At 44.0% G+C, this 26,979-nt stretch overlaps 2 protein-coding genes across 6 annotated transcripts in view; both read left to right on the top strand.

Annotated features, from left to right (window-relative positions):
* The first annotated feature begins 7,716 nt into the window (after positions 1–7,716).
* Positions 7,717–24,242, top strand: LOC125430165 (zinc finger protein OZF-like). 5 transcript variants are annotated; one of them, XM_048491962.1, is made up of 5 exons: positions 7,719–7,980; positions 8,483–8,613; positions 17,162–17,236; positions 19,726–19,840; positions 21,813–24,242. In XM_048491962.1, exons 3-5 carry the CDS (start codon positions 17,213–17,215, stop codon positions 23,231–23,233), a joined length of 1,560 nt encoding a protein of 519 aa, XP_048347919.1. In that variant the 5' UTR covers positions 7,719–7,980; positions 8,483–8,613; positions 17,162–17,212; the 3' UTR covers positions 23,234–24,242. The 5 variants fall into 5 exon arrangements, with proteins under 5 accessions (XP_048347918.1, XP_048347919.1, XP_048347921.1 ...); XM_048491964.1 differs by having other exon boundaries at positions 7,719–7,814; XM_048491961.1 differs by lacking the exon at positions 8,483–8,613 and having other exon boundaries at positions 7,717–7,980.
* Positions 17,213–26,979, top strand: part of LOC125427721 (zinc finger and SCAN domain-containing protein 12-like) — a 30,684-nt gene continuing 20,917 nt past the window's right edge. The window contains exons 1-2 of the mRNA XM_048487273.1: positions 17,213–17,236; positions 19,726–19,840. The gene's annotated coding sequence lies outside the window, so the exon portion shown is untranslated. The remainder of the gene's footprint in view (positions 17,237–19,725; positions 19,841–26,979) is intronic.

Below are 26,979 nucleotides of genomic sequence, written 5' to 3' on the forward strand. Positions count from 1 at the left end.
CGGGGATCCCATTCTGTTTATCATAGCTACTAGACGACGAGGGGCCAATCTTTCACAAATCCATCCAGCTTCCTTTTTAAAGTCAATTACCTTCAGTAACATGGAAATTCCACAAGTCAACTACCTGTAGTTCTTTTGTCTTTCTTGAAAGGAAAGCCTTTGCCAATCTAGTGGAATTGTCTGTTCCTTGTCCAGACAATCTGGAAATCATATACTGTCTAGACAATATTTATTTTTTTATTTTTATTTATTAGATTTCATGAACCACCCACCCCCGGGCTCTAAGGGACCTTTAAAAAAAAGAATTTGAAAAGCTTCACTAGGTAATATTTCCACTATCTGATTTCTAATCAATCTCTTCGTAGTGTACCGAAGAAAATTATTTTCCAGTATTCTTAAATGATGACTGCTACCTTTGTCCTCACACTTTTAAGAGACGTGTGTGTTCTGTTTGTATCTGATAAACATTTGATCAACGATTGATTGCTATATTTTCAACTAGATCATTTTGACTTCTTCCTCCCAGATTGCCAGCTGTGCTGTCGGATGCCAACTAGCCACACCCTGTGCCTACTCAAGCCAACTCAGCATCTTACACAGGAGGCAGACAAATGTGCCCCTCCCCTTTAACCTCCAACAGGAGGAAGAGTTCTAGACAGTTTGCACAATGTGTTGTAGTGTTTTTGATGAGTATTAATAAAAGGTATTGTATGGATTTTGTATTGGAATTTTGTATTGGAATTTTGCTATAGCCACTGAGGATCGCTACTCCTTATGTATATGATGTAAGTGTATATTTAGTCTTAGTAGATTGTGCTGTTAATTGAATTTTGTGTCAGACTGGTTTCTAACATCTTCCCCACCAGCACCTTTCAATTGTCTGCATCCACCTAATAGATTACTACTTCATGCATCTGAGGAAGTAAGCTCTGGCTAGCCCTTATGCTGGAAAAGTCCTTAAAGTTGACCTTAAAGAGTCCCTGCTACTAACAATGCTGTCCATTTGGAATTGTCTCTGATAATGAAAGTTAGTTCTAGGAAAAGACACACCCTTAGTGCAGATGTCTAGGGATGTTTTAACACCACCTTAAAGACCTTGTAGTTAGCAGAATTAATTAGGGGGGCACCAATCTAGGTCCGCTGCTGTGCTTTTAACATAGACTGGATCTACAGAAATCAGCAGGTGAAGCTTTTTATGGCATAGAGTTAAACATGATAACCTGCTAATTGCTACAGATTAAACTGCTGGTAAAGGGACAGCTGCAGTTTTTCAAACCTTGGCAAGCTTAAGGTTGCGTAACCTTTCAACTGGGCCACGGCCAGGCACTTTAAACTGAGCGATAAACAGGACTGCTGGAGATGAAGAAGATTGGCTAAATACACTTCCAGAACATTTGAGATGTGTTCCCGTTGCCACCATAGTTGAAAGAAGCAGAGCTCTGCTTAGGAATCCTTATGTGCTTGGGTTTGGAACTTGGCCATTGTAGACTGGTGGGCAGGTGGAGGCTTACAGACTTTGAAATAACTAGACTAATCAAAACACTTGAAAATAAAATGAATTCTAATAATCCATTCATTAAGACCTGTAGGATATGCTTGTCACCATTTTTGGTATTGTGCTTCTGATGCAACTGCCAAACTACTTCTATCACCTGACAATACCGAAGCTCAAAGAGCTCTTCCCTTGGCAAGAATGAATGCCTTTCCTTCAGTGGTTTTGCAGGGCAGATATTTTAAAAGAGCCATACTCAAACAGAACATGTAGATGTTCACATGACAAAAGTTGACACTTTGAACATATGATAGTGTCCTATATTTAATGATCTGAGGGTCAGTTCAATCACTCATTTATTTGCACAACAGGTTGTTGTGATAGCTACTAATATAGTTAGATTCAAAATAAAATTGGACATATCAACAGAGAGTTCAATCAAAGTCTACGAGTTATGATGATTAAATGGAATGTCCGTGTTCAGAAGTAGTAACCCTCTAAATGCCACTTGCTGAGGGATAATGTTTTGACCACTGAGTGAAACAAGATGCCAATCTAGATGCCAATCTGATCCAGCTCAGCAATTTTTTCTTCTTCTATAGCCGTGGTGGCAAACCTTTGGCACTCCAGATGTTATGGACTACAATTCCCATCAGCTATAGAACGCCAGTTGGCCATGCTGGCAGGGGCTGATGGGAATTGTAGTCCATAACATCTGGAGTGCCAAAGGTTCGCCACCACTGTTCTATAGCATACACAGCAGACATTTCAGTGACTTTCCCAACATCTTTTTCTCCAAAGACAACCCATTTAAACATCCTCCCCACCAATATATTCACAGCTAGGAGTATTTCTGAATTGTTCTCACTTGCCCTAAAGTTCATCCACCGTGCTGTTGCCTGTTCAATCTGGAGAGAATTCTTTTGCAGTGTGTTCAGAATTTTTCCATCCTGATGCCAAGGTATTTATCTGCAATTTTTCCTCTCCATTTCATTTATAAATGTGTGAGATAGCACTCAGTGCTCCTGACACAGATTTCTGTTTATTTCCTCCATGTAGTAAACTGCCAGTTTGTTCCTGTGCTTCCTGTTAGTTTTTACTAGGGCAGTGTGACTGACACAGGATTGTCTTTCATGATGTAGGAAGAGATACAACATATAGTAAGCATATAGTAAGTACAGAAATTTGTCAATTGTGTGCATTTTATACAGCCGTGTGAAAAGGTGCATCTCTCACCTTGAGTGCATTGTCATTGATAACGAAAGTATCATTTATCTGTGCTTCGAAGATCCAGATTGACATAGTAGTCATAAAACAGCAGACTCTAATCTCATGAACTGGGTTTGTTTCCCCATTCCTCCACATGAAGCCTGCTGGGCATCCTTGGGCTAGTCACAGTTCTCTCAGAACTCCCTCAGCCTCACCTACCTCCCAAGGTGCCTACCTCCCAAGATTGTGGGAGCAGTAAGCCCCTTTGAAACTCCTTAAAAGTAGAGAAAAACAGGGCAGAAAAACCAACCAGGAAAAAGAGAAATTTGCTTTATGATAACTGTCATCACCTCCATGATCGCAATGATTGATGCAGTCCATTGCATATATTCCATTGATCTAGAACCCAGCAAACCAGATTAGACAGCTTGATCACTGCACACAAGTGATGGGATTGTAAGGAGTCAAGCTGAAAACTGCAGCAAATGAGCTATTCTGGTGGTACTCCATCAAGTAAAACTGAATGTCATTAACTTCTTATGTTTCTGTCACATTTCCATCAACAGAATTTGTGGTCTTCCAATGCCCCCTGAAAGGAAACGATGATAGCATAACCATATTTAAACATGGTTATGTTAGCACCCCTTAACTTTATCTTCTCCAGACTAAACATACCCAGCTCCTTAAGTCTCTCTTCATACGGCATGGGCTCCAGATCTTTGATCACCTTCCTCTGGATACACTCCAACTTGTCAATATCCTTCTAGAACTGTGGTACCCAGAACTGGACACAATATTCCAGGTGAGGTCTGACCCATGCAGAATAGAGTGACACCATTACATCTAGACACTGATGCAGCTCTGAATTGCATTGGCTTTCTTAGCTGCCACATCACACTCTTGACTCATGTTCAGCTTGTGGTCTGTTAAGACTCCCAGATCCCTTTCATATGTTCTGTTGTCAAGCCAGGTGTCGCCCATCTTATATCTGTGCATTTCATTCTTTTCTGCCTAAGTGTAGCATCTTACATTCATCTCTCTGGAAATTCATTTTGTTAGTTTTGGCCCAGCTCTCTAATCTGTCAAGGTCATTTTGAAACAGAAAGTACAGGAGTTTCATGCTTCCAGTTCTTCTGCAGCATGTTCAAATCTTATATTTATTTTTTCATATATTTAGATATCAGAGCCCCACTTTTTCTCTTCTGTAGGGCCCAAAGCTGCCCATAACATTGTTCTCACTTTCTTTAGTTCTTACCCTCAACAACACAACAGTATTGGAAGGTAAGCTAGACTGAGAGAGTGACCGACCAGCCATCCTCGTTAAAGGGAAAATACATTTTTTCAGGCTGTTTATTTTTTCACTTGTTTTCTATCCCATTTTTTATTATATTTAATAACCTTTAATGGCAAAGGTAAAAAGAAAGAAAAGGATCAAAGGAACCGAAATCAGTTATTCCGTTTACATATACTTGTTAAAATATATAAAATTGGAAAACAATTCCACGTCTTCAGTTCATCTAACATTGCAATCATTTAAAAGGAGCCGAATCTTATCCGGACAAGAGATGGATAAGCATCTGTTTACGTTTTTATCCCATTTCTGCCCCCACCCCTTAGGGGAGATCTAAAAGTGGTTGTTGGCACCCCTAAGTGAATTCCACAAGTTCATCACTCCTTGAGTGAAGGACAGAATTGCCAACAACCTGGAGTAGAAATGCTTTACTCCTTTAATAGTGGTTTAATGAGCTGGAATGGGCAGCTAGACTTTGGCGTGGAGGTAAGGGTCACCTGCTAAAAGCATGCCATTTAGCCTCTGATAAAGAGACAGGGCATTTTTTTCTCTCCAAGTGGTTGGTGACCCTAAAAAAGTTCTCCACTCATGCCCCAGCCTGAATTCATTGCCCAACAACCTAATTGGTATCTGCAAGTCCTAATACTATGGGAGATGGAGAGAAAAAAACTTTTCAATCCACTTTCTCCACCATGCATAATCTTATACACCTTTACTTTCCACTGAAAAGTCTTTAACAAAGGAAAACAAAGAAATAAAGCTAGAAGGGACATCCAGGATCATCTTGTACAGCCCCCTATACAGTGCAGGAACATCACATTCCCCTCCCACTCCCCCAGTTAGGAAGAAGGCAAAAACCCTCCAAGATTCCTGGGCCAATCTGATCTGGGAGAAGTTTTCTTCCTGAGTTTAAAGTGGTGACAGGCATTATTACCCTCCTAACAATCACCACTATCTTTAAGAGTGCAATGTCAACGTTAGCCCAAATAAACTCAAAAATACACACGTTGCACTCTGGCTGTGTCCAATCTTATATATTGATCTTACATATAATTAAACAACTTAACACTTCTATTTGTATTTACATTTCCTTATTTCTCTGACAAAGTTCTTAAAGATACAGCATAAGTCTTCCAACTCTTATAACTAAACATAAATAATCACTTAGTCCATTCAATTCTTTGTTCAGAAACAAAGCTTCAGTTCCATATAGTCCATATTCCAATTCTGTAGGTTCTACATAAAAACGTCTCGCGCGCATAGAACGTTTTTCGTGCGTCTTCCTCAGTATGCCAGTATGTTCAATCAACTTCCAACAGTTCTTTTAGGCTTCTAATGGGTATATCTGAAATTAAAGTTACACAGATACATATATACTGAAATCAAAATTATGCCTATGCATCTATCTTTCTTGCACCAGTCCATTTCATCTATCTTTCTTGCACCAGTCCATTTCCCAATTAATCTTTTATTTTTATTACTCCCATTACTCACTGGCTCTCTGTCATACAAGACAGACCACTGACCCATCCCTTCCTGCCTTCCCTCTCACAATCTGCCTAAATTCAGAGTGAGTCAATAACATATTGGGTGCCCTTCCCTGCACTTTTTCTACATCTAAGAAACGATGCCTCACAAGCGGGATTTCAACCCACGCCTCTGTACAGGTACCAAAACGCCCAACAAAGGTGAGGAGTGGCATGCAAGCGCACCATCCTGCCAGTTGAATAACTCCTTCATCATCCCCAAACCCTTGATTGTTTTAGCTGCCCTGGTCAGTACCTTTCCCAGCTGAATGATATCTTCTTTAAAAAAAAAAAACCAGGATGGCCAAAACCTGTATCCAAAATTTGGGAGAAGTGGTAAAAAAGGAGTGCCTTTGAACACTTGCAAAATGTCTGTCCTTCAGGTCATTCCTCAGATTATGGGGCGGACTTTTATGACAGAAGGTGTGGTCTAAAGAGAGGTTGGAACATTGACACTCCTCTTTTTAAAAAATGAATTTTTAGGAACTAAAGTTATTTAAAACCTCGGAATGAGTGTTGGAACACACAGCAACAAGGAATTCCTGGCAATTTTATGAGGCAAATGTGAGGATCACAACAGGATCTGATCCTGTAAGAGGGCTGTAGGCATTAATTTCTAAGTAGGGAATCACTGGTGTTTGGTCCTGCGTATAAACTGCACTCTCTTGCTGCTTATTGCTCCCAAATCTTGTATTGTTTATTTAGAGGCTAGTTCATTTACTAGGTAGAGAAAGGCATTCTGTATATTCCCTTCTTCTTTTTGAAGACACATTTTTCCTCTCATGGAAAGTACCTCCAAGGGAGGAATTCATGTGTATCTGGCTGGTTAATTCCATGTGTGATGGTTCTTTTGTGCATATGTATCCATATGTTACATGGAATGCAATACCACCCAATGAGTTGCATCTTCCCCCTGGAAGCTAGGATGTGCCACTAAGGCATGGAGGTTATATTGTTCTTCTATAAAAGTGTTTTCCACTTATGAAAAGGTCATGTTGTCATATGCCCTGGCTCAAAATTAAACAGAGAAAGTGGGCATTGCATTAATTGGGGAGTGACAGTTTACATTTTTCCTCGCTGCTGCAAGTCCCCATATTTTACCAGGCACTATTATGAGATATTTTAAATTCCAGCAGAGTAGCCCAGTTTATCTTCAGCCGCCATAACAACAAAAATGACGACAATGGGCCCATTGAGGGCCATGCCAAAAAACCTTGGACAGCACTTGAACCATCTACATACTGATAAAATCTCCATCTATCTATCAATTAGAAACCCCAAAGTTGCTTGGATCCGCATATACACAGAGGTGGGATCCAGAAGGTTCTCACAGGTTCCTGAGAGTAGGTTACTAATTATTTGTGTGTGCCGAGAGGGGGTTACTAAAAGGTGATTTTGCCACATGATTTTTGCCTTAGTTACGCCCCTCCTCTCAGCAGTAGCGCGCAGAACTTGAAGCAGTCTAGCAGGAGGTGCACCGGCGTGCATGGCAGCCTGCGCCTGCATGCATTCGTTTCCCACCCAAGGACCGCAGCGGCTTCATCCTTGTCACAGCCCCGCCCAGGAATGCCTCGCCCCCATCATGCCCGGCCACGCCCCAGTGGCGCTACGCCACAGTTTGAATCCCACCACCATGGGAACCTGTTACTAAAATTTTTGGATCCCACCACTGCATATACACCAAAACATTACCACATCCTAGGCTGCTGTGAGTTCATAAAATAATAACAATAAAGATATGTGGTCTTATTGCAGCTAAATAAGTAAACATTTGTTAATGAACCTGCTTTCACTTTCCTACACCGGGTGTATGAAGCATGAGTCTACTTTGCATCAGGCGAAGTAGGCTCATCACACCCTAGTACACCACAATAAACTTGTGCGTCGTTACAGAGCCACCAGGATCTTATTATGTGTGTGGGGGGGTGGGGGGTTACTGTGAGACCATTCCCACGTTACAAAACACACGTTTGTGGAAAGGCACGTATGAAAACGAAAGAGGCCTCTCTCTTCTCTCGTTCGCTCGCTATCATGCCGGGTTTTTGGCGGAGTGGGAAGTTTTCCCCTTCTCCTGTCCAGCCTTTTTCTCCACGGCGACGAGTGCTGTAAGCGGGGTTTGTTTTTCTGCTGGCACAGGAAGGGGCTGGAGGAGTGGTGGGGAGGGGGAGGCAGGGAGGAAGGAAGGAGGGATCGGTAGGAACCGACAGATCGGAAATCGCAAGGCTTCAGACTTGGAGTTGTTGGCAAGAGCTGCCTCTTTGTGATCGGGCAGCCTGGACTGGGCAGCCAGCTGGTGGTATGCCTGCTTGCACAACTGGATCTTTGCTGGGGGCGGGGGGGGGGAGGGGATCTCTCACATCCGACCGAAGTGGAAACTGTGCGCTGTCTGTTATCAGACACAGACTCCCAGTCTGGTACCCCGGAGGCTCGCCGCGGTCTGAGCAGCCAGCCAGGGTCTCCAGGTAATGGTGGGGCTGGGCAGGGAAGTGTCTTTGGCCTCAAGGGCTTTGTTTCTACTCCTACTTTCTACTCATCTGGGGGGCCACTGCGAGTAGCAGAGTGCTGGACTAGATGGACTCTGGTCTGATCCAGCAGGCTCTTTCTTATGTACTTCCCCGTTGTTTGAGGATGCTGGATCAGCTGACAAGATTGAGGCTTTTTTAAAATTTTGTTGCTTCACCGTTCAGGACACAGGTGTCAAACTCGCGGCCCTCCAGATGTTATGGACTACAGTTCCCATCATCCACTGCTGGCAGGGGGTGATGGGAACTGTAGTCCATAACATCTGGAGGGCCGCAATAGGGGTGATGGGAACTGTAGTCCATAACATCTGGAGGGCCGCGAGTTTGACACCTGTGGTTTAGGAGATGTTAACTGCACGGAGCCAACCCGCATTTCTAACTAGGGCAACTTCATGGTATGAAAACTCTGCTATACAATAACAGACTGCCTTTGTATCTGCAGATGACACACGTGGGTCTGTGGGTACGCAGAGTGGGAAAATCTTCCTTGGCCATCATTACAGAGGACAATCTGGGCGCAGATTTTTTTACACTGAATCCTGTGTGTAAATATAGGGCAAATGATGAAATGAGGTGTGTTTTTGTTTTGTCTGAGTGGTTTCCCTTTGTTAGCAGATAGCTGCCTTGTTGGTCTCAAAAGTCAAGAGGTCTGTGCAATAGAATAATACCTTTGTTTTGGGGGCTAGTGTAGCAGAGTGAAACAGGTGAGCCTTCGGTGTCCAGCAAAGCATTCTGTGAAAAAAGGTGAGAGGGTTTTTTTAAATTGCACAGGAGAAGCCGATGACATTTTTGCCCGTAAATCTGCTTGCCCTGCAAACTGTTCTAGGGACAGTCCCTTGCAGTCTGGTACTTGGAGACTTGGATTACAGTCCAAATATATGTATGATGTTGCCTTGTGCTGAGTCATATCATTGGTCCATCTGTTGTATAATCTGATTGGCAGTGGCCCTTCTGGGGTTCCCACAGAGAAAAGTCTCCCATTCTACTGAAGAAGTCAGGGGGACTGTCACTTTCTGCATGAGAAGCAGATGTTCTTCTGCTAGACCACAAGCCTAAGAAGGAGCATTCATTCACTTCCCCACAATTATATTCCACTCTACCCCAAAGCGGCATTAGATGGTCTCACTTATTTTCCTTATATCAAGCCTATGCCCAGAACCACTGTTTAATGACAGAGGCAAAGATTTGAACCCAGGTCTCCCCAGTCTAGATGCACTACTCTAACTTCTATACCACCCTGTCAATAATTTGATTATTTATAAGTGATGTGTTTTAAGGCAGCATGGTATAGTGGTTAGAGTATCAGACTAAGATCTGAACCAACCAGGTTCATCCCCATGGAAGATCACTGGGTGTAGCCTGGCTACTGTCTCAGGTCAGCTTACCTCACAGCTTACCTCACAGGGGTGCTGTTGTAAGGATAAAATGAAGGAGAGGGAAATGATATGTCATTTTGCATCCCCATTGCAGAAAAGAGTACAAATACACTTAGAAGTATACTCATACTTCTATTCAGATGCCCTCACTATTGACCTGGTTGCCTTCTTTGTTACTCACAGACTATGTTTCTCCACCCACCCTGGACACTCCAACAGATATATATACTCCACTTGCTTTCCCAACATCAGATCCTCTGAAGATGCCAGCCGCAGATGCAGGCGAAACGTCAGGAGAGAATGCTGCTAGAACACGGCCATACAGCCCGGAAACCACACAGTACCCAAGTGATTCCGGCCGTGAAAGCCTTCGACAATAAATTAGTAAAGTGTTGCAAACTTCGATCAGTAGCCACAATGATGGAATTCATTATTTTTTGCTAAGGACTTAAGAGAATTTCTAGGATACGAGAAATGTGAATGAAAAGTGAAGACAAGTGTGACAAGGTTTTGACAAAAACTGCACTTGTCAGTAGCACTAAAATAGTAAAGAAGTTTGGCAAGGATAAGAGCAGACTTGAAGGATAGGGTAAAACTATAGTGGAAGCTCAGCACAGTCTGGCCTTTTTTTTCCTTCTGAGTTGCTTATCAGGTCAGAAAGGAGCCAAGGCTGCCAGGTGGAGCTGAAGATATAATGAGAGAAGAGTAGGATGAAATCATGTACTACTACTGCAGAGTAGAAACATACCTTATCTTGAAAGAAGGCAATATGGGCTCAAGAGATAATATGGGCGAAGGTGGAAAGTAGCAATGGCTGATTAGAAGATCAGTCCCTGCACACAGATGGCCAATTGTGCCAGTCCAGCAGGAGAGATCTTCATGCATAAGCATCCTTCTGTACATGTTACCAATGTACATTTGGATGCAGATCTCTTTCAAACCTTATTCAACAGTCTATGTGAGTCTTTTGAAATAACTGGGTGGTTTACATCTGTTCCTGTATCTGACTAGTTAACTGAAACTACAACTCTATGGAGCTCAGTGCCTTTATATTAATCCAGAAATCATAGTTTGTATTTATGACAACCACATTAATATTTCCACCAAGGGAAGCATATGAGGGTGAGTATCAGTTAGTATCAGCTTCACAACCAAAACGATAAATGAGAGAAACAGTTCTATTGTTTCCTCAGGCCAGAATTATCATGGGTCAGTAAGAAATAGCAGCACTAAAAGAGGGCTGTAAAATATCAGAAGGGTGTCAAAACATCGTCACAATTTTTTGTTTTAGTTTAGTGTTATGGAACATACATATATACACATATATATACATATATATACATATATATACATATATATATTTAAAAAACCCTCTCGTATTTTATGTGTGGTGTGGTCTAATATTTAAAGTGTTGGATTATGATCTGGGAAACCCAGGTTCGAATCCCCTCTCTGCCACGAGAACATGCTAGGTGACCTTGAGCCAGTCACACACTCTCAGTCTCAACCTTGGCAAGTATTTGGATAGGAGGCCTCCAAGGAGCACCAGGAGCCTGACACGGAGGCAGAAAATGGCAAACCACCTCTGAACATCTCTTGTCTTGAAATCTCTTGCCCTATGCCATGGGGTTACCATAAATCAGCTGTGACTAGGTTGCAAAAAATAAAATAAAAAACACTCACATGAAATACTATGGATGATAGATAGACAGATGAACAGATGGACAGATGGACAGATGGACAGATGGATAGATAGATAGATAGATAGATAGATAGATAGATAGATAGATAGATAGATGACCCTAAAAAAAGTTCCCCTCCCACTCATGCCCCAGCCTGAATTCATTGCCTAACAACCTAATTGGTATCTGTAAGTCCCAATACTATGGGAGATGGAGAGAAAAAAACTTTTCTAAATCCACTTCTCTCCACCACCATGCATAATCTTATACACTTTACTTTCCACTGAAAAGTCTTTAACAAAGGAAAACAAAGAAATAAAGCTAGAAGGGACATCCAGGATCATCTTGTACAGCCCTATACAAAGTGCAGGAACATCACGATCCCTCCCACTCCCCCCCCCCAGTTAGGAAGAGGAGGCAAAAAAACCCTCCAAGATTCCTCTGGGCCAATCTTGATCTTGGGAGAAGTTTTCTTCCTGGAGTTTAAAAAAGTGTATGACAGGTACTATTACTCCTCCTAATCAGTGCCCACTATCTTTGCAGAGTTAACGCAATGTCAAGCGTTTAGCCCAAATAAACCTTAAAATACACACGCGTTAGCACCTTGGCTGCGTCCAATCTTATATATTGATCTTACATATAATTAAACAACTTAATAATTTCTATTTGTATTTATATTTCCTTATTTCTCTGATTACAAAGTTCTCAAAGATACAGTATAAGTCTTCCAACTCTTATAACTAAACATAAATAACTCCTTAACCTATCTAATTCTTTGTCTAGAAACAAAGCTTCAGTTCCATATAGTCCATATTCCAATTCTGTAGGTTCTATATAAAAGCGTATCTCACGCATAGAACGCTTTTCAAGGTAGATCCTTCCCTAGCATGCCAGTATGTTTCAATCAACTTCCAACAGTTCTTTTAGGCTTCTAATGGGTATATCTTGAAATTAAATTTACACAGAATACATATATACTGAAATCAAAATTATGCCTTATGCATCTATCTTTCAAACATCTGTGTCCATTTCTATCTATCTTTTCTTGCACCCAGTCCATTTCCCAATTAATCTTTTATTTTTATTATTCCCATTACTCACTGGCTCTCTGTCATACAAGACACTAATTTCTAATCTATCCCTTCCACTGCCTTCCCTCTCCTACAATCTGCCTAGAATTCAAGAGTGAGAGTCAATAAATATATTGGGTGCCCCTTCCTGCACTTTTCTAAGATCCGCAAGAAAGCCGTATGCCTTCACAAAGCTGGATTTCAAACCCGCGCCTCTGTACAGGTAAAATTCAAAACGCCCAACAAAGGTGAGGAGTGGCATGCAAGCGCACTCATCCCAAGCCAGTTGAATAATCTCCTCATCATCCCTAAAACCCTTGATTGTTTTAGAAGGCTCTGGTCCAGTACCTTTCCCATTGAATGATATCTTCTTTAAAAAAAAAAAAAACCAGGATGGCCAAAACCTGTATCCAAAATTTGGGAGAAGTGGTAAAAAAGGAGGCCTTTGAACACTTCGTAAATGGGCTCAGTCCTTCAGGCTTCTCATTCCCTTCAGATTATGGGGCTTTGGATTCCTATGACAGAAGGTTATTGGTCTAAAGAGAGGGTTGGAACATTGGATAATCCACTCTCCTTTTAAAAAATGTAGAATTTTTTAGGAACCAAAGTTAGTTTCTAAACCTCGAATGAGTATGTGTTGGAACACACAGCAACAAGGAATTCCTGGCACTCTTTATGAGGCAAATGTGAGGGATCACAACAGGATCTGAATCCTGTAAGAGGGCTGTAGGCATTGATGGCACTTTCTAAGTAGGGAATCACTGGTGTTTGGTCCCAAGTGATAAACTGCACTCTCTTGCTGCTTATTGTCTCCTAAATCTTGTGCATTGTTTATTTTAGAGGCTAGTTCATTTACTAAGGTAGAGAAAGGCATTCTGTATATTCCCTTCTTTCCTTTTGAAATATTACATTTTCCTCCTCATGGAAGAAGTACCTCCAAGGGAGGGAATTCATGTGTATCATGGCTGGTTAATTCCATGTGTGATGGTTCTTTTGTGCATATGTTATCCATATGTTGGCATGGAATGCAATACCACCCAATGAGTTGCATCTTCCCCCTGGAAGCTAGGATGTGCCACTAAGGCATGGAGGTTATATTGTTCTTCTATAAAAGCAAGTGTTTTCCACTTTATGAAAAGGCTGCTGTCATGTATGCCCTGGCTCAAACATTAAACAGAGAAAGGGGTAATTGTAATTAATTGGGGAGTGACAGTTTACATTTTTCCTCGCTGCTGCAAAGTCCCCATATTTTACCAGGCACTCATTATGAGATATTTTAAATTCCAGCAGAGTAGCCTAGTTTATCTTCAGTCAGCCATAACAACAAAATGACGCATTAATGGGGCTCCATTGAGGGCCATGCCAAAAAACCTTGGACAGCACTTGAACCATCTGGCATACTGATAAAAATCTCCATCTATCTATCAATTACAGAAACCCTAAAGTTGCTTTGGATCCGTGACATACACAGAGGTGGGATCCAGAAGGTTCTCAACAGGTCTCTCGAGAGTAGGTTTACCACTCATTTGTTGCGTGCCGAGAGGGGCTACTAAAAGGTGATTTTGCCACATGATTTTGCCTTAGTTACGCCCCTCCCAGCATGCAGCCGCAGAACCTGAAGCAGTCTGCTACGGAGGTGCAACACCAAGGCAGCATGGCAGTCATAGCCTCTGCATGCATTCGTTTCCCCACCCAAGGACATGCAGCTGTTTCATCCCTTTGTCACAGCCCCCGCCCCCAGGAACGTCTCCCAGCTTCCCATCATGCCCGCCATCACTCTGGCGGCGCTTACAGCTTCACCAGTTTGAATCCTACACCACCATGGGGAACCTGTTACTTACTAAAAATCTTTTGGATCCCACTCACTGCATATACAATTCAAAAACATTACCACATCCTAGGCTGCTGTGAGTCTGGCAAAATAAATAACAATAAAGATATGTGGTCTTGTGGCCATGCAGCTAAATAAAGTAAACATTTGTTAATGAACCTGCTTTCACTTTCCTACACTGGGTGTAAGGAAGCATGAGGTCTACTTTGCACTTCGTATGGTAGGCTCCATCACACCCCAGTGCCACCATAATCCAGTTAGTCAAGTTACAGAGCCACCAGGGATCTTATTATGGCTATGTAAGGGGGTGGGGGTTACCAGAGACCATCTCTAATGCTACAAAACACACAGCTTAGGAAGGTAATGTATGAAAACGGGAGAGGCCTCTCCCGTCTCTCGTTCGCTCGCCATCATGCTGGCTTTGGCGGAGTGGGAAGTTTCCCCTTCTCCCTGTCCAGCCTTTTCTCCACGGCGACGGAGTGCTGCAAGCGGGGTTTGTTTTCTGCTGGCACAGGAAGGGGCTGGAGGAGTGGTGGGGAGGGGAGGCAGGGAGGAAGGAAGGAGGGATCGGTAGGAACCGACAGATCCGGAAATCGCAAGGCTTCAGACTTGGAGTTGGTGCTGGCAAGAGCTGCCTCTTTGTGATCGGGCAGCCTGGACTGGGCAGCCAGCTGGTGGTATACCTGTTTCTGTACAACTGGATGCTTTGCTTGGGGCGGGGGAGGGATGCTCTACATCCGGGACTGAAGTGGAAAGCATTGTGCTGGTCTGTTATCAGACACAGACTCCCCAGTCTGTGGTACCCTGAGGCTCGCTGCGGTCTGGAGCAGCCAGCCAGGGTCTCCAGGGTAATGTGAAGTCAGGGAGGCTGGGCAGGGAAGTGTCTTTGGCCTCAAGGAGCTGTTGTTTCTACTCCTCACTTTCTACTCATCTGGGGGGCCACTGCGAGCAGGAGAGTGCTGGACTACATGGACTCTGCAGTCCTGATCAGCAGGCTCTTTCTTGGCGTACTTCCCCGTTGTCGAGGATGCTGGACTAGCTGACAAGATTGAGGCTTTTTTTTTAAAATCTTTGTTGCTTCACCGTTCAGGACACAGGTAGCTGACTCAGGTTCTCCTGATACAGCAGTGGACTACAGCTCCCATCATCCACCGCTGGCAGGGTGATGGGAACTGTAGTCCATACATCTCTGGAGGGCCGCATTGAGGTGCATAGGAACTTGTAGTCCATAACATCTGGAGGGTCATGAGTTTGACACCTGGTGGCTGAGGGAGGATGGGTTAAACTTCGTAATGGAGCCAAACCCTGCATTCTAACTAGGGGCAACTTCTGATGTATATGAAAACTCTGCATATACAATAACAGACTGCCTTTGTATCTGCAGATGACACACGTGGGTCTGTGGGCACGTTGCCTGGGGAGTGGGAAAATCTTCCTTGGCCATCATTACAGAGGACAATCTGAAGTAGATTTTTTACACTGAATCCTGTGTGTAAATATAGGGCAAATGATGAAATGAGGTGTGTTTTTTTGTTTTGTCTGAGTGGTTTCCCTTTGTTAGCAGATAGCTGCCTGATTGTTGGTCCCAAAAGTCAAAGAGGTCTGTGCACAGAATAATACCATTGTTTTGGGGGGCTAGTGTAGCAGAGGTGAAACAGGTGAGCCTCTGATTGTCCAGCAAAGCATCTCAGGAAAAAAAGGTGAGAGGGTTTTTTAAGAATTGCACAGGAGTAGGCCGATGACATTTTAAGTTCCTGTAAATCTGCTTCTGCCCTGCAAACTGTTCTAGGGACAGTCCCTTTGCAGTCTGGTACTTGGAGACTTGGATTACCAGTCCAAATATATGGCTATGATGTTGCCTTGTGCTGAGTCATACTATCATTGTGGTCCATCTGTTGTATAATCTGATTGGCAGTGATGGCCTCCCTTCTGGGGTTCCCACAGAGAAAAAAGTCTCTCCCCATTCTAATTGGAAGAAGTCAGGGGACTGTCACTTTCTGCATGAGAAGTAGATTGTTCTTCTGCTGAAGACCACAAGCCTAAGAAGGAGTATTCATTCACTTCCCCACACTATATTTCTCCCACTCTACCCCAAAGCTGCATTAGATGGTCTCACCTCTATTTTTCCTTATATCAAGCTCTATGCCTAGGAACCACCTGTTTTAATGACAGGAGGGCAAAAGATTTGAAACCTATGGTCTCCCTAGTCTAGGGGATGTAATTCACTCTAACTTCTATACCACCCTGTCAATAATTTGATTATTTATAAGCATGTGTTTCCAAGGTGCATGGTATAGTATAGGAGAATCAGACTAAGATCTTGAACCAACCAGGTCTATCCCCATGGAAGATCACTGGGTGTAGCCTGGCTACTGTCTCAGGTCAGCTTTACCTCACATTTACCCTACAGGGTGCTAAGCTGTAAAAGGATAAAATGAAGGAGAGGGAAAATGATACATGTCATTTGCATCCTCTACTGCAGAAAAAAGAGTACAAAATACACTTAGAAGTATACTCATATACTTCTATTCCAGATGCCCTCACCATTGACCTGGTTGCGCTTCCTTTGTTACTCACAGACTATGTTTCTCCACCCACCTGGACACTCCAACAGATATATATACTCCACTTGTTTCTCTCCCAACATCAAGATCCTCTGAAGATGCCAGCCATAGATGGTATGTAAACGGCGATCCAGAGAGAATGCTCATAGGAACACGGCCATACAGCCCGGAAACCACACAGTACCCAAAGTGGCTCCGACGTGAAAGCTCTCGGCTAAATACTTAGAAGCATTGTCATATTTTCACTGTCCAGATTCATCTTAGTTGTGGAGGGTTTTCCAGTTGTGGTTCAAATGATAATCTTGTTCCTAAAGTTTCGCCTGCATCTGTGGCTGGCATCTTCAGAGGTGTATCACAGAGAGAAGTCTGCTACACACTGTGGTACACCACTGAAGATGCCAGCCACAGATGCAGGCGAAACGTTAGGAACAAGATCTACCAGACCACGGCCACACAGCCCGGAAAACCCACCACAACCAAACTTAGAAGTGTTCCCCAGAAAGGAAAATGGCCCAGGATTTCTGCTTGTAAAGAAAGTAATACAATGCACTCAAATCCATTTGAAACTGTTTCCCTTTTGCTTTTCCCTCTGAAATAGGCTGCCTGGCATCAGTATGCAAAGTCCCTGCATCCTGCTGTGAGCAAGGAAATGGCTTCAGCAGAGCTGGCTCAGGTAAGTTGGGAATGTTCAAAATATTATTTGGGGGTGCCTTGGGAAGGGGCTTATTTGTTGCCAGGTAGAAAGAGGGACTGTTGGGAAGAACTGGGTGGGAGGCACAGCCTCCTTGGAACTCCTCAATATATTGGCAGGATCTCTGGATTCAGATTTGGCAACTTTACAAAAGCTATAGTGCCTCGGCAGGCACTATGTCTGCGACCAGCTAAATCCAATCCACTGTCCTTTGCAGAGAAAAGGGGACAATGCAAGTCAGAATATGCTGAGAACGTATGTTTGTTTCCAGCAGTCATCACTGGGTCCTGGATATCACCAAACCTCAATTTTAATTTTATTTTTAAAAAGTATTTATCCTGTTTTTCCTGCAAAATTTGGCTCTGACTGTACACAAAGAATGGAAAGACAATGGAAATGACAATAAACTTCAATCAGACATATTCCTGGAAAATAAATGCTTTGTGGTTTCTGGGGGGGCTTTGTTTATACCAGAGTGTTGTGTGGCTTCCGGGCTGTATGGTTGTGTTCTAGCAGCATTTTCTCCTGATGTTTCGCCTGCATCTGTGGCTGGCGTCTTCAGAGGAAAATGCTGCTAGAACATGGCCATACAGCCTGGAGGCCACACAACACCCCAGTGATTCTGGCTGTGAAAGCCTTCGACAATACTTTGTTTATACCCTTTGAAAGATCGTTTGGGGCCTAGGCAGGAAGGCAGAGTGTCACGGCCCAATTTCCTCCAATCTCAGAAGCTACGCAGGGATAGTACTTGGATGGGGAACCAGCAAGGAAGATTCTACAGAGGATGGCATCGGCAAACCACATTTGCTTCTTGCTTCACTTGGAATCCCCCTGCTGGGGTTACCATAGGTTGCTTGCAACTTGACAACACTTATAGGTACATACATATGGCCAGTGGTGGGATCCAAAAATTTTAGTAACAGGTTCCCATGGTGGTGGGATTCAAACTGTGGTGTAGCGCCAATGGGCTGGATGGGGCACGACGGGGGCGTGGCCGGGCATTCCAGGGGTGGGGCATTCCTGGGCGGGGCTGTGGCAAGGACGCAGCCACTGCGCCAGTCCTTGGGCGGGAAACGAATGCATGCAGGCGCAGGCTGCCACACATGTCGGTGCACCTCCTGCTAGACTGCTTCAAGTTCTGCGCGCTACTGCTGAGAGGAGGGGCGTAACTAAGGCAAAAATCACGTGGCAAAATCACCAATTAGTAACCCCCTCTCGGCACACACAAATAATTAGTAACCTACTCTCGGGAACCTGTGAGAACCTGCTGGATCCCACCTCTGCATATGGCCCAGTTAGGGATATGGCATGTGGCAGAATTCAGCATCCTCAAAATCTGAACTTTCATATTAAAATAAAGAACCACATTTCTACTCTTTTATTGCTAGGAATATATTTGTTACAATGTGCGACTGATTGCCATTAGCATCTTAGAAACCAGAGAAGTAGCTGGACAAGACTCTCAGGGTTTGTGGTGGAGGTTTCAGGGCTTTGCCTTGCTTTTTGCTCCACTCCTTGACTAGCATATTTGTCCTTCTTCATCTACAGCCTGGGCTAATTCAGCCCTCCCTGAGCAATCTGGTGGATCCCATCTTCCTGCGGCTTTTCATATTGATGCCAAGCTTAATATGAGCAACAGATCGGAACTCCTGAGCTCCAACGATCTGCCAGCCTCCAGCATCTGGGGTTGCAGGCTCCCACCACCATGCCCAGCTACCCCCTTGCCTAGCAATACTGGAATAAAATGAAGGAAAATAGTTTAATAAATTATGCGGCCAAAGAGGAAATGGTCCAAGTGAGGGCAGGCAGTTCTTGGTGTCCTACCTGGATTCTTTTGAACATGGATTACATGTGCCCTGGGCAGGGGCGTACCACTCATGGGAACATGGGGTAACCCATGTCCCCGGGTGCGCGCCATTTTGTCACTTGGGGGGTGCTGGGCGCCAGCCAGGTCCCTGCATCCGACCTCTCCCGTGGCATGTAGACCCAGCTGGCATCTGGTAGCTCCCCCCATGCCAGGGTGCTGCTTGCCATCTGAGCTGTCAGCTGTGGCCACAGGCCGCCTCCTGCCCCCCCAGAAGGTTGGGAAGGGCAGGAGCTGGCCTACTGTGGTGGCCACCTGGACCACTGAGCCTTGCCCCTCCCCCGGCCTTCCTGGGGAGGCAGGAGCCAGCCCACAGGGAGGCTGGGGGGGGGATGCTGCAGCAGGCGCTGAGGCACCCATCTGAACCAATTCCCTGAATCCTCTCGCGCCTCCCCAGAGCTCCCTGCTTGCTTCCCACGTGTAGAGCAGTAGGGATTAGCGGGGGGGCAAGGAGCTGGTCATGCTCCTGGGCACCATTTAGGCCCAGTATGCCACTGGCCCTGGGGCACAGAAGCCACAGATGTTTACTCTACACCCCACAGCCAGCGTAGGGGGATAATTTTGCCAAATCTGCAGAGACACTGAGTTGGGACCATTGCTGTTTCAGGAGACAAAAGCGTCTGAGGCGGAGGATGCAGAAAGGGAGAAAACATTGGATTTGCTTGTTCCTGGGCAAGCATCTCCCCTCAGTAATGACCAAGATGACTGCGCAGCAGCCACAGGTAAAGATTCCGTATACATTTAAAGCCCTGCGTAGCCTTGGATGACTGCAATGGAATATGGCAATGATACGCAGAATTTCTTGTCAAATGCTTATTCTGGGGTGACGTCTCGTGTATCTACCACCACCCTCTTCTCATATGCTGGGCTGGCACCAAGCGTGCTAATAAGAAAAGATAAACTTTAATGTCATTGTGCACGCACAACGAAAATACAAACATCCCCCGATGCACATTTCTGCAGTCCTCGCACCCCATCTTCCACAGTCCCTCTTCCAACCATCCCTACACAGCCCCAGCCACGTCAACGCGACACCATGGAGTTCAGCGTAGCCACAGCTCTAGAATAGAAGCTGTCTCTGAGCCTAGTTGTCCTTGTTTTTATGATCCTATGCCAGATGGTAATATTTTTTTAAAAAGAGTATTGTGTCCATGTAACGATGGTTAAGTTGAATCTCTGGCCCACCAATTACTACACTGTCTCAGATTCAAGGAAATCAGATCCAAGTATGTGAATCTTACTCCTTTACATTTACCCGATCTCCCCGATTTAATTAGATTACACTACTTGTTGGACAATCCTGATCCTTCTCTCTGTATGATAGTGGCAGACTTTCTCCTGGAAATTACTAAACGCCCGTAGATTTCCTTCGACCTAACATTTATTTCCTGAATTGTATATGCTTTTCAATCCGTTTTTTATTATTGTTGTACTGTTGTCTATGCCAATAAAGGTTTGCTATCACAATTATTCTCTGGGCAGTAGTGATCACCCTATGGAGCGCCTTCCTATCTGCCACTGTGCAGCTGGCAAACCATGCACAGATGCAGTATGTCAGGACACTCTCTATGGCACAGCAGTAGAAGGTCACCAGCAGCTGAAGACATATTTGTTTACCCACACTTTCCCTTTTTTATTTGGACTCTTTAATACCCCCGTCAGTTTTCACATAGCCCGACTTTTTCACACTTAGTCTGCTTTGATTTGTTCACAGAAGAGACCCAATAGGCAAAAAGTTCGATCTTAAAATGCTGCTCTATACGCCAGTCAGTTTTAACGTCTTACAATATTTCAAATTTTATTTTATTCAGTGGATGACTTGTGGATTTGAGAAACAGAAGATAATCAGAGCAAAAGATCTAATAGGAAAAAAAGTATATTTATCACTAACAACAAATAAGAAATAATTTTATATATGATATTAGAAAGCAAGTAGTAATATATTTGTGTGCCAGTACTCAGTGCAAGTGAAATCGGGAGCTTTCTTGTTCAATGCACTTCCTGTGTTTCTTTTTTGTAAGTCTGATAAGACCATAATAAAATTCTATTTTTAAAAAAGGAATGCTACCCAGAGGTCCATCTTAATTCTTTGTCTAACGTACAACTTTTTATTTAGTTCTGGTGGGTTTTCCGGGCTGTGTGGCCGTGGTCTGGTGGATCTTGTTCCTAACGTTTCGCCGGCATCTTGTTTCAGAGGTGTATCACAGAGAAAAGTCTGTTTTACACTGTGTGAAACAGACTTTTCTCTGTGATACACCTCTGCAGATGCCAGCCACAGATGCAGGCGAAACAAGATTCAATGGTTCTTTTTATTTATGTACACTTGTGGGACTACTATTATTTGGGCCAAGGCAGCTTTTAAAAAGAAATATTGCCATAAATATATACATTTTCTTATATTTGTTTATTCTTATGTTTTTAACCTGCAGATATTGAGCCCATATTTATATTGTCTTGATCTTTGGTTCTTCATTCAATTTGTTTTGGGTTGTGTCCCTTCTTTTCTTTTGTTGCACTTTATAACCAGGAGGACACTATTCTCACACGCTTATGCCAACACAGATGTTCATTGCAAAATGAATACAGGATTAGGGCTTGAAAGTGTATTTCATCCCCATTTGTTGTAGAGAAGGGCATTTCAGGACTCAGAGAAAATTTGTAAAAAAACTCACCCACATATGGATTTCATTTTAGGGAGTGAAAATGAAGAAGAGAATCCAGTTGTTTTGGCATCTTTGTCAAGAGGCTTCAGAAGGAGTGTATCCTCAGACATTATGGACAGAGAAGCTCATGAGAAGAAGAGGAAAAGCTATTTTGGAGAAAGACATACTAGCCCCTCTTCCTACATTGAAATCCTGGGGGGTGCTCAAGGCTCTGCAATCCACCAAAAACCTGGCCCCTATAACAAGGAGCATGGAAAAATCCTTAGAGCCCAATCCTCCAACCTCATCAGCCAACAGAGACTTCATATGAGCAAAAAGCTCCACCGGTGTTCTGACTGTGGGAGAGACTTTGGTATCTTCGCAAATCTCATCCGCCACCAAAGGACCCACATTGGAGGAAAACCCCACAAATGTCCTGATTGTGGGAAAGGATTTGGCCACAGCTCAGCCCTCATCACTCACCAGCGCATTCACACAGGGGAAAAGCCATACGTGTGCAATGAGTGTGGGAAAAGTTTCAATGTGGTATCCAACCTTCTGCGTCACCAAAGGAGTCACACAGGAGAGAAGCCTTACCAATGCCCCGACTGTGGGCGCTGCTGCAGCCAAAGGTCTCACCTGATCACTCACCGGCGTCTCCACACAGGGGAGAGGCCTTACCAGTGCCCAGAGTGTGGGAAAAGCTTCAACGTTAGCTCCGACCTGATCAAACATCAGAGAATCCACACAGGTGAGAAGCCCTACGAGTGCCGTTATTGCGGGAAGCGCTTCAGCGGCAGCTCCAACCTCATCACGCACCAGCGGCTCCACACTGGCGAGAAACCCTACGTCTGCCCTGAGTGTGGCAAAAGCTTCATTATCAGCTCCAAGCTGATTGCACACCAGCGAATCCACGGGGTGGAAAAGTTATTTGATTGCACAGACTGTGGGAAGAGCCTTACCAAAAGGTCCCACCTGGCCAGGCAGCAGCCGAGCCCATACCATCGGGAGAAACGCTTCAAGTGCGGTGACTGTGGGAAGAGTTTTACCACCAGTTCCTATCTCATCACCCACCAGCGTACTCATACTGGGGAGACTCCCTACATCTGTGGGGACTGTGGGAAAAGCTTCACAGTCATCTCCAACCTGGCCAGGCACCAGAGGATCCACAGGGGTGAGAAGCCCTATAAATGCCCAGACTGTGGTAAAAGCTACAGCCAGCGGGCCCACCTGACAACACACCTGAGAGTCCACACTGGGGAGAAGCCCTATGTCTGCACCGAGTGTGGAAAAAGCTTCAATGTCAATTCATCTCTCACTAAGCACCGGAGAATTCACACCGGTGAAAAGCCCTACATGTGCCCTGACTGTGGAAAATCTTTCAGTCAGAGCTCCAATGTCATCACTCATCGAAAGCTCCACCATGGAGATAGCCTCCTTGGTGACCCCATTAGGGTTGTTCAGATCCAATAGTTCTTCACATTTCTATGGAGAGACTGTAACCCACCTGAGAATCTGGCTGCTTTTCATTAACCTATGGAAGGCCCCTTCCTTTGCCTTGCTTCAGTGCCCTGACTTCCATTGAATTGTGGGTAGGAATTCCCCTCTTCCCTTGCAGTGGCTTGTGATCACCTGCAGCCATTAACTGCTGAGGCCTGGGGGAGGGGAGGATACACAACGCTTTTGCTCGGTTGTCCATCAGAGCTTCCAAACTGGCTGGGACACTTCACATGGGAGTTGCTACAGCCTTCTTGCTCAGTTCACATCTGAAAATCGTTATTGCCAGGATATGCGGATGTTGTGAATTCATGGAAAGCCTTCCTATCTGTCCTGCTAACTACAATACAACCTCACTTATGAGAGGACCCTCTTTTTGCTGAGGCAATGATGCAGGGAAATTTCAGCCAGTTTTCAAACCCACAGAAACTCTTTGACTCTGGGGAAGCCTTTACTCCCCAACAGAACTCAATCATTCTTCTACCTAATGAAGTCACATTTGTGCTTTGCCTTCTAGGAGAAAGAACCAGAGCACTTTTAAACTGTTTTGTGCACTCCCACTTGGGATTTCAGATAACAGCAGCTGATCCTGAACTATGCTTTTGGGTGGGTGGAGACCATCCCCTTTGTTTGAAAATAACCTTTGCAAGTTGATGTTGTTCTCCAGTACTGGAAAGAATAAAGGCTGTGGCTCTGTGGTAGAGCACTCACTTGCAGAAGGCCCCGGCAATTCCAGCGGAAAGCTATTCTGTATTAAGCTGGGGGTTGAACTGTATGGCCCCTTCAGACTCTGTGAATCTAAGCATCAAATAGCAGATGATGTGAAAGGCCTCTGCTTGAGACTCTGAAGAGCCACTGCCAATCTGCATAGGCAGTCCTGACCTTAATAGACCAAGGATCTGGCCCAGCTTCATGGGAATGTTGTGGATTTCTTTCTAGGCTTGTTTGGTGCCTACCATATGGCAATAAAATGACGATTTTGTTAGTCATGTTGTATTTTTCTTCATTAGCTTATGACTTGTGCATTCTGGAGTCCTTGAATCACTTTCATGCAGCAGTTATATCTGCCATGGCTACACCCATATTTCTTGTAGTAAACACGCCAAACTTAAGGGAACATGCACTGGAAATCTCTTACAAAGGTGCTAACAACGGCAAGCACATTTGCTACATAAAGTGTAATGCTACTCTTCTATTACATAAATTATATTTGGCAGAGCAACAGTGCCAGGATTGCAAATTCTGCTCTGAAAAGTGCTCAAAATGAATGCAGAGTAAATTCAAATCCTGCCAATGGATGGTGTGATGTATTCGAAACTCCAGGTCTTTCCTCAGTGGTTTAAGCAAGAATTCCAAATACAACAAGAAGATCATTATTGCACAACTTGCAGTACACAGAGTAAAAATATAGCAACAGCTTCAGAGATTCCAACATTAGAGTTATTTAGAAGCTTAGCCATTTTTATCTTATCAGAAAAGAGCATACATCCTGTTGGTAATACCGTTCTGAAATCAGTTCTGATGTTATTGTATTTGGAACAGTGAAGCAGAATATGAGAAAGTGAATCAGTTGTATCAGGACAAAATCGACAGCAACGCTCATTTTGTGGAATACTAGAGAAGCGACTACAGAGTTGTTGCGAAGATAAAATTGAGGTAAAGAAGAATTGTATCTGGGGTCCTGAGCATCTTGAAGACAGGGTGGGATACAAATGTACTAAAAATATTTTCTGTTGCCTGTCCTTGGGCAGCAGGGAGAGACTTGTAAACTCTGCCCAAGAAGGTTCCACATAGCTTAAAAGATTGCCTATATGCATAGGCATTCTTAAATATTTATATTCTGTTTATCTCTATAGCCTCCAAAGAAAACTCGCAACTACAAATTTTAAACCGACTCCAAACTGAAAGCACAGATCAAAATGTAAATAGCAATAGCAAAGGCAAGCCTAGAAACTTGTGGGCCGTAACTCTCTCTAAAAGCCATATCACTGCCTGTTTAAAAAGTGGTCATCACTGCCTCTTGTGGCAATGAATTCCATGGGTGGCTGCAAAGAAATATTCTCTTCAGCTGAATTCAGTGATCCCAAGATAACAGGACATCATTAGTCATTGAAATAAATCCCAAATGTAAGCCATTTGCTCTACGACGTGAACATTAGAAGCAGCTAGTCTATGGATTTTTCATAAGAAGAAGAAGAGTTTGGATTTATATCCCCCCTTTCTCTCCTGTAGGAGACTCAAAGGGGCTTACAATCTCCTTGCCGGGGAGCTGTGTTATTTCTAGGCTGTATGGCCGTGTTCTAGCAGCAGTCTCTCCTGTCAGGAGAGAATGCGGGTAGAACACGGCCATACAGCCCGGAAAAAACACAGCACCCCAGTGATTCCGGCCATGAAAGCCTTCGACAATACAACCTCCTTGCCCTTCCCCCCCTCACAACAAACACCCTGTGAAGTAGGTGGGGCTGAGAGAGCCCCCAAAAGCTGTGACTAGCCCAAGGTCACCCAGTTGGCATTTGGGAGTGCTCGGCTAATCTGAATTCCCCAGATAAGCCTCCACAGCTCAGGCAGCAGAGCGGGGAATCAAACCTGGTTCCTCCAGATTAGAATGCACTTGCTACGGTTCCATACAACTTTTCCTCAAAGGAAAAAAAAGTTGTTTACAGCTGTGCTTGTCCAAAAGCCAAATCCAAAACCACAAGTACAATCCAGGTACTACCTTTTTTAAAGATCAACTAAATGATGCCAGTGTGCTAACACTTGCATTACCCAGAACACTTCATCAAGCCGGATGTTACAAAAACAAAATTGTGGTGGGGAGGGGGCAGATTCCTCAGGCCATGATCATAAATGGTGTCTAAACCAGGATTGTGAGTTAAATGCCAAGCAAACATGCAGCTTGAAAATGGTAACTGTGTTAACTTATACCCTGCTCCCTTGGAGCAAGGGACCATCAGCGGCTGCTCTCCATTGTAAAAACAAATTCCAGCCATTGTCCCTACTAACTGTCTGACTACCAGGTGAGACTTATTGGCAGTCAGCATTCCTCAAAAGGATTCAGGGTAGAATAAATAGTTCTCCCCACTTCAACTTCATCCTCACAACGACCCTGTGGGGTAGGTTAGATTAAGCAAGAAAGACCGGCCCAGGGTCACCCAATTAGTTTCATGGCTTAGCAAGGATTTGAACCTGGGTCTCTCCAGTCATAACAATCTGGCTCTTTAACAGCTACACCACTCTGGTGTGCATTAGTATGTTCATACTACCCTCTCCTTGCTCGTGTTCATGCCAGAGCTGTCAACCTTGTGTGATTGTTCTGCTTAAGGAATGCATCAAAAATCACAATGAAGAAATTTCTACAGTTATTATGGCTGTAGAAATACTTTCTGAAAAAAAGGCCTTTGCAAAGTCTTCAGTATTCATGAGGGAAAGGGGAAAAGAAAAGAAAAGCTTGGAAGAGGCTGTGTATCAGTGACTTTGCATAGAAGTTTTACAGTTTCAATCCCTGGTATCTCTAGTTTAAAATATCAGATAGGCAGCAACATGAAAGAGTTGCTCAAGGCACTGGAGAGATGCCATCAGCCTGAGAAGACAGACCAGTGGGCTGATTCAGTGCAAGAAAGCTTTATAGATCTACAGCATGGGCATGACTTCAATGGGGTATAATGCGATACAGTGCAACTTCCTACAGGTCTGTTGAAGCAGCGGATTTACTCGGAGTAGAC

Source organism: Sphaerodactylus townsendi, linkage group LG03 (genome assembly GCF_021028975.2).
Source record: "Sphaerodactylus townsendi isolate TG3544 linkage group LG03, MPM_Stown_v2.3, whole genome shotgun sequence".
Classification (NCBI taxonomy): Eukaryota; Metazoa; Chordata; class Lepidosauria; order Squamata; family Sphaerodactylidae; genus Sphaerodactylus; species Sphaerodactylus townsendi.